General features: G+C 40.8%; 1 protein-coding gene across 1 annotated transcript in view; it reads right to left on the bottom strand.

The window, feature by feature from the left end:
• Positions 1-6,165, bottom strand: part of Abra (actin binding Rho activating protein) — a 7,950-nt gene extending 1,785 nt beyond the window's left edge. The window contains exon 1 of the mRNA XM_008851511.1: positions 5,490-6,165. Coding sequence (XP_008849733.1) covers positions 5,490-6,145 — 656 coding nt within the window. The 5' untranslated portion in view covers positions 6,146-6,165. The remainder of the gene's footprint in view (positions 1-5,489) is intronic.
• Positions 6,166-7,873: the final 1,708 nt, after the last annotated feature.

The following is a 7,873-nucleotide window of genomic DNA, read 5'->3' as shown; positions in this document are numbered from 1 at the left end:
AATTGACATTAAAATGTTTGCACACGTGTTTCTAATCTCTATATATCTGATTATTACTAGTGACAGTCGGTTACTTTCTGAGCTCCTTAGCATCTGAGCATGGATGTAAAGTCATCAGGTAGATTTCAGTGGTAATTTTTTTCACCTCTACTAATTAACATGGAGCAAATTTTTATGCTTCTTCCTCAAATATAACTCATTTTTTTATTTATTGATTTTTTGTGTGTACATTTCATATAGAACATCCCAAACAATCTTATTCAGCTGTATACCCACATGCCAAATGGTTCCCTCCCATAGGCCCACCCCCACTGGAGCCCATGTACTCTGTCATCCCTGTTACTGTCCACTGTGTTGTTAGTGCCCCAGCTGTTCCCCAGTGCTAGTCCATCCGCTGAGTCTAGTCAACCTATCTAGAGTTCCTTGTTTTAGGAAGATCAGTGCTTCCTCATCTAGCAGCAATCAGTTACCAATATTCCTTTAGATAAGATTGGAGTATGCTGTTCATTTTCTGTTTATGCTGTTCTATGCTGGGTTACTGGCAGACATATTTTTTTTTTAAATGGCCATGTTTTGTACTTAAAAGACTTCCCTACAACTTTTCTCTATCCAGTCGTGTAGACTTTTTCTCTTGAGGTCTCTTTGTCTTTGTTGGTAAAACATAAAGACATTTGTACTCCATCCTCACAAAGTACCCTTCCTTCTCCAGAGCACTAAGTGGCCTCATACTTAAGGCATTGCGATTGAAGATGGTAAGAGTAGTTCTGACATATAAGTGGCATGATTGGACTACATGAACACTCATAACCCACTGTTCTAAACCCAAAAGAGAGTCAGAATTGATTATTAATGACCCAGCTTCCTTAAATCGGCTCAGGTGACAAATGGATGAATCACACTCTGTCATTTTTTTTTTTTTTATGTGTATGAGCGTATTGCCTGCCTGTATGTAAGTGCACCTGTGTCCTGCAGTGCCCATGGAGGACAGAAGAGGGCATTGGATCCCCTGGAACTGGAGTTATCGGCAGTTGTTAGCAGCCTTGTGGGTGCTAGGATTCAAACCCTGGTCTTCTACAAGAGCAGCCAGTGCTCTTAACTGCTGAGCCATCTCTCCAGCCCATGAATCATACTATATATACATACATATATATATTTGTCTTTTTGAGATGATCTCCTTGTAGCCCCAGCTGTCCTGGAACTCACTATGTAGACCAGGCTGTCCTCAAACTCACAAAGATCCACCTGCCTCTGCCTCCCTGGGATTAAAGGCGTGTGCCGCCATACCGGGCCATACTATATTTTTTAAAACATTTTGTTCTAAGGTATTTCAAGCCAGCTTCCTAATAGGAGTCCTTGGCCTCAAATATGGCATGTGTTCTGTCCAGACGGCCCTGAGCTTATGATTGTACTCATTACATCATCATGGTATAATGAGCACAGGATTTGCTCTCCTTTGATAACAAGGTCATACAGTCCAACCAAATGCAGTCACCAAACATTTAGTTAGGGAGAAGTACACCCTTATAATAATGTCATTTTCAAAAAAAGAATATCCACTAGATGCCAAAATTTCATTAATTGCCTTGTTTCTGTTTCACAAGTCCTTCCTTGACTACCTAACCTAACTTAGGAAGGGAATATTCTACTAAATATGAGACCATTCCTTTTAGACACATGGAGAAATATGTGCTACAAAGTTAGTTGGGAACGAACAGCTTACAAAACTATGCACAATGCAACTTTATAAAATCCCCTAAGTTTAAAAAAGCACTAAAGGCTATACACACAGAACTAGACTGGATTTCTCTCAGCTCTGCTGGACCTCAGAGTCACTGTTCTGTAGCCCAGTCTGTAGACTACAAAATCTCACAAAGGAGAGCAAGCCCTCTATCCCCTTGAAGCCATGTTGCTTAAGACAGGTATAGTCCTAAGAGGCTCATAGCTAGCTTGGGAAAACTCAGTGTCATTTGAAAGTGGTTATCCTGCCAGCCACAAAGCCTGAAAGGTCCCAGAAGGTAATAGTGTGATTCATTAACTCATCCCATCTCTTCAGCACAAACTGTAATTCTACCATATGCTACGAAGTATCATAGTTAACCTTTAGGAAGCTCCTGGCCACTTTGACATTCCTTCCATCCTTTACTATGATACCCCTCTAAGCATTGTTTTAAGTAGCCATTGAATAATGGGGGGGGGGAACCCTGAAAGATATTTATGAAAGTAGTCCAAGTAAGGTAGAATTTAGTAACCAATTGCAACTCTCTGAAGTATAGATGCACTAGGCTGAAGAATTCAGTATCATGCACAACTGAAAAAATAATTATGCTGGTATCCAGATGACTGCCAAACTTCTGCATGCCTTTAAAAGATTCTCATACAGATTGTGCACTTATTTTGTAATTTAAAGAAAGCAAAAAGTATATTATGAAACTACTCAAAATAGCATCCAGAGGTGATTTGTTTAAACTACATGTCATATGACTGTTTTTTTGTTTTGTTTTGTTTTGTTTTGTTTTGGTATTTTTGAGACAGGGTCTCCCTGTAGCTCCAGCTGTCCTGGAACTCTCTAGGTAGACCAGGCTGGCCTTGAACTCATGGAGATCCACCTGCCTCTGCCTCCTGAGTGCTGGGATTAAAGGCGTGCACCACCCCTCCCAGCTGTGATTTTTTAAATGTAATTTTTATCTTAACTTTAGGAACTTAGGTGCTCTTAGTACTGAATTCAGTATTACTTGGAATAAAGTTTGCTGTTGGTTTGATAATCAGTCTTGCATTTATCTTTTTTAAAATTATTTAATAACCACTTAATTAGAAGAAGCATTTCATTACAACATCATTGACACATTCAATAACAATTTCCAGAGCTAAGATGCATCCCTTTCAAAACTGGCTGTAAATTTTTAGGTTTACATTTGAATTAATACAGGGCCTGCAGGACCGGTGGCAGGCCTCCCTCTTACCCACAGGACTCTCTCCAAGGTAAGTCCATTGTGCCCAATAAAAAGAATCTCCATTTCATTATTAAAATACACAGTTTTATACAGAAAAAATCATTTTTAACACAATTAACACCAAGATGTTTGCACATGCATTTCTAATCTCTATATATCTGATTATTACTAGTCACAGTTGGTTACTTTCTGAGCTCCTTGGCATCTGAGCATGGATATAAAGTCATTAGGGAAGGTTATACAAGGAACCTAGGGGATAAAGGCAAAGAAAGAGTTCAAGAGCAGTGGGACCACAGGAGAAGGATATTATTAAGGGAGAAATGGAAAAAAACAGGGGCGTTTATCTTTTTTTTTTTTGTCTTTTTGAGACATGGTCTCCCTGTAGCTCCAGCTGTCCTGGAACTCACTATGTAGACCAGGCTGGCCTCGAACTCACAAAGATCCGCCTGCCTGTGCCTCCCAAGTGCTGGGATTAAAGGTGTGCGCCACCATGCCCTGTGCATTTATCTTTTAAAAGAAACATTTTGGAAATCTCATTGCTTTGTCAAATTATAATTCCCCCAAATAGGAGGAAATGGAACTAAACAATGATTAGAAAATAAGATTATTTTTAAACACTTGAAGGACATACATCATGATTGATCATTTACTCCATTAATTACCATTCTGTGTAGTTTTTATATTTTGAATTTTAAAGAAGTGTAACATAAGGTTAAAATGAAAAATTCTTATACCCTAGAGATCTTTTTAGTCACTAACTATAACAATCCAAGGTAAATGTATGTTTAAATGTTCAGGTGAAAACCATTTATACTGAGCTTTGGAAAGACAATGTAGTGAAAACTGACAGCAGAGCAAGATTACTATATCACCCATATTTTAGGAGACCCAGATTGAATCCAGAGCCACCTTCTGTTTCTTTACTATGTAATGTAAGCACATTTCCTCAGAGTCAGTATTCATTTCCTCTCTTGGTATATGCAAAATAACTATTTCTACCAGATATTATAAGCACTGTATCTTGGCAAGTTTACCTTCATTAACATAAACATATTGTAAATTTATTCCTAAATTGTCAACTCTAAAAATAGCCTCATCTTAGTGGTAGTCTCATCTCACCTTGAATGCAGCTTGTAGAAAGGATAGTATGGTGACAACATGGAAAATATTTTTAGCATGATTCCATCATTTGAGTAATAATTATGTAAGCAAATCATTAAACAGGTAGTAAAACTTACAGGAAACAAAACATCTAGGAGATATATTTCTAATCAATTCAAGTGGATTGGTGCTGGAAACATTCCCTGTAAGTGTCCTTCACCTGAATCCCAGCTTCAATATGTCATGGGGGCCTGGAGGCCAGTTTTCTAATATAAGTCTTGAATCTGTGATGGTGGAGGTGGTTGTAGTGTCCCCAGGAGACCCTCAGTGCTCATCTACCTTGTGAGTGAAGAATTACAGCCACCTTCCCAACTATGCAGAGCAATGATGGAGTTTGCTCCTCTGAGTGGGCACTGCCTAGCGAGTGTCACTATTTCGATTAATGGACTATGGCATCAACTGGGTCACAAGTCTCAGAAGCAGGATGACTATCTAAAAGGCAGTGTGGTTATTTCTATCTTTGTTCTCTTTTCTAACAGGTTTAAGACCCAGGCCTGTGATTCTCTGTGCAAATTGATAATTGTTCCCAAATCCAAGGAAAGCATTTTTTTCTAGAACCGGGGCCAGGTAGTAAATGTCATTGTCGGGAGATGGCTTAGGGAGTAAGACCACTTGTAGTTTAAGCATTAGAACCTGAATTTGAAATCCCACATACCACATTTGAAAAAAAAAAAATGCAGGCCTAGCTAAAATGCCTGTCATGCCAGCATTGAGGAGCCGAGACAGGCAGATTTGTGGGAGTGGGAGTGTACTGGCTGGCCAGTTAGGCAAAACAGGGAGCTTTGGGTTCATTGAGAGACCCCCATCTCAATAGAGTGAAAGTGGAGAGCAACAGAGCAAGACACCTGACATCCTCCTCCACACTCACATTTAGGAGTATATACATAACTCAACCTATACACACACACATACTTCAACATACTTATATCCTTCAACATACTTGTACGAAAACCTTTGCTTTGGGGATTTCTGACACTGATCTGTGCTTAGCGCATAAGCATAGCACTGCTATTATGACCACAAGCTCTAAATCAACCTTTCCAGCCTCCTCACTTGCTGTTCTGTGACTGTGATGGCTCATATTTCTGGGTGTCTCCTTTTTCTAAGCTCATCCACTTCACCACGACAGGGGGTCCATTTACAAGTGTAGGAAGCTGGAGAAGAATGCTATGCTGCTGTCAGGTCCCACCTGTGAGACCGTAGTGGCATGGACCCAAAGCTCTGCATATGAAGTTGGCACTGTCCTTTCAGCCCAGGGACATGCCCTCCCTAGAGGACTCTACTGTGGCAATGCATCCCCTTCCCTCTAAATTCCTGTTATTGGTTGGAGCTCATTGGTAATTCTGGTACAGGAAACGGAAGGAAGCATCTACTTACTGGGAGGGCAAGGGGCGTTTGATCCGGGTAGCAGCCACCAGCACTGCATCCTGCTCAGGCCTCTCCTCCGTTTCCCCGTAGCCGCTGTCTTCTGTGTCTACGCTGTCGCTCTTCCACTTTGGATCCTCCTGTTCTATCACTTTCCAGCCTTTTGTCAGCTCTGACACCAAGTTGGTGCATTTTCTTCTCCGCGTTGGGGAGTCATGGCTGAGGAGGATTCTGTCAATGCCATTCTCTGGCTGAACAGGTTCAGACAAGCCCCCATCATTCTCATACCTGTGGCTCAGGGAGTTCACATCTCCTCCTCTCTCATAAGCCTTGCTGACAACTGTTCTGGTCACTTCTTTCCTTTTGATACAGGAGACCTCGGTGGCTTCTTCTGAGCTTTGTCCATTTCCATGTCCCTTTAGCTTTGGAGATGGAGGTTTGGGCACATGCTGGTAGGAAGTGGAGTGTATCACTGGTTTAGGAGTGTGGGCTGGGTCCTGGGTTGCTCCCGGCAGCCAGCCTGCGGGCTCCTGGGCCTGCCTGGTGCTGTTCTCATTTGCCCACTGCTGCCAACCTCGGGCCAAGTTGATGACCAGGGTTGCTGTGCGTATCTTCCGGAGGGCACTCTTGGCTGGCCCTGCCTCCCTTTCTTTTTCTCCAGGAGCCATGCTACCTGTCTCTTCTCTGCTGACAGGCCACTTGCTAAAGGAAGTGTGGTGCAGCAAAGTGCATGGGATTTAAATAGAAGCAGGGTGTGAGTGCGGAAGAGAGCCTGATGACGCTGGAAACTATGCAAGGCATTTCGTGCCAAGATGTGGTGCCTTTACCCTGACGCTGTTCTGTTTTTAAACCCTAACAGGTCCAGTTTCATCACCGCAAAGGGACATCTCTGTTGGCAAAGGACATTGATACATTTGCTCTTTTCTTCTCCAGGTGCCAGAGTGGAAAGTACTAGATTGAGTCATGTGCTCGGCTTTATGTTTTCCTTGACCTTAAAATATGATCCTTCCATTTATAGGAGACTACAGTATGTGCCCAAGTCGTCCGAGGAGCATTACAGGCCTGTTATTTAAACTCCCACAGCCTCAACGCAGCTGTTACATATTCTCATTTCATAGCTGGATTAAATGATATTTAACTTCCTACAGGTAACATACGAGATTCAAACCCAGAGAGCTTCAAAGCTTGAGCCTTTTTCCATTCCAAACCTTTCTCGTTTGTTCTCAACTCCACTAGAAACAGACCTTAAAAAACTGGCTAACCAGAGCTGCGTTTTCCAGGTGAAAAAATTGAAGACCAGAGGGAAATAAGATCTAAATGGTAAAAGGCTAATTATTATTCTTTATCCCCTGTATGGAGAAATCATATTAATATATTAATACACATTAATATTTGATGCATGTTGGTATATATTAATATAAAGACTGTTTTAATCACATAAAATTAAAATATCTGTTCGCATTAAAATTTAGACGTTATTGCTGGAATATTTTCACATATTTTGTTTAATCCATGTAAAGACAAATGAGTGTAATTTGATGTATATCACCCAACCCCCATGTTTAAAAACATTGGCTGGCCTCGACATTCTATAGGCACAGACGTCTGTTTCAAGCTTAAAGAAAAAATTAATATTTTGGGGGCTGGAGAGATGGCTCAGCAGTTAAGAACACTGACCTTGCAGAAGACCCAGGTTCGAATTCCAGCACCAACATGGCAGCTAACAACTGTCTATAACTCCAGTTCCAGGGGATCCGTCAGCCTCTTCTGTCCTCCGTGGGCATTGTGCGACACGGGTGCACCTACCTACATGCAGGCAATACAAGCATACACACAAAATAAAAATAATAAATAAAATATATTTTTGAAAGGACTGGAAAGATAACTCATGAGGACAGTGAAATAGCAATATGTTCACTATGTTAAACCAGAAAAAAAAAAAAAGGTGCAGGGGCTCAGCACTGAATAATTTCTTAAAGTAAGATAGACTTAATTTTTTCATTTACCAGTTCTTTAGGCTTTACATAGTATCCTTTCCTCTTGATATTCAGGTAACTGACTGAGAACTGCTGTCTATGAGGATTATGTAAAGGATAAAAGTTAATTACTTCTGATAGACACATTTATTTTGAAAAAAAAAGTCAATTTTTTATATCCTAGGATTCAAACAATTTAGAAAATGATTTAAAACTCTGGAAACCTGTCAGAGGTGTCCTCAGAGTTCATCAACATATGATAACATCAACAGCACAGAGACAGAATTCCTCTTGATTAAGGGGACATTGGATCACAAGGGGCAGTGAAACTGTTACAAACAAAGATTTAAGTCTGAGCCTAACTTTCTGGCCTTCATTCCTGGACTTTGGGCACACTGCACTTCTTGTCAGGTTCCCTTT

This window comes from Nannospalax galili, unplaced genomic scaffold, assembly GCF_000622305.1.
Source record: "Nannospalax galili isolate Female #2095 unplaced genomic scaffold, S.galili_v1.0 scaffold284, whole genome shotgun sequence".
In the NCBI taxonomy this organism is placed as follows: domain Eukaryota; kingdom Metazoa; phylum Chordata; class Mammalia; order Rodentia; family Spalacidae; genus Nannospalax; species Nannospalax galili.
The sequence above is the reverse complement of the archived record's forward strand: the minus strand, read 5'-3'. Positions and strand labels throughout refer to the sequence as shown.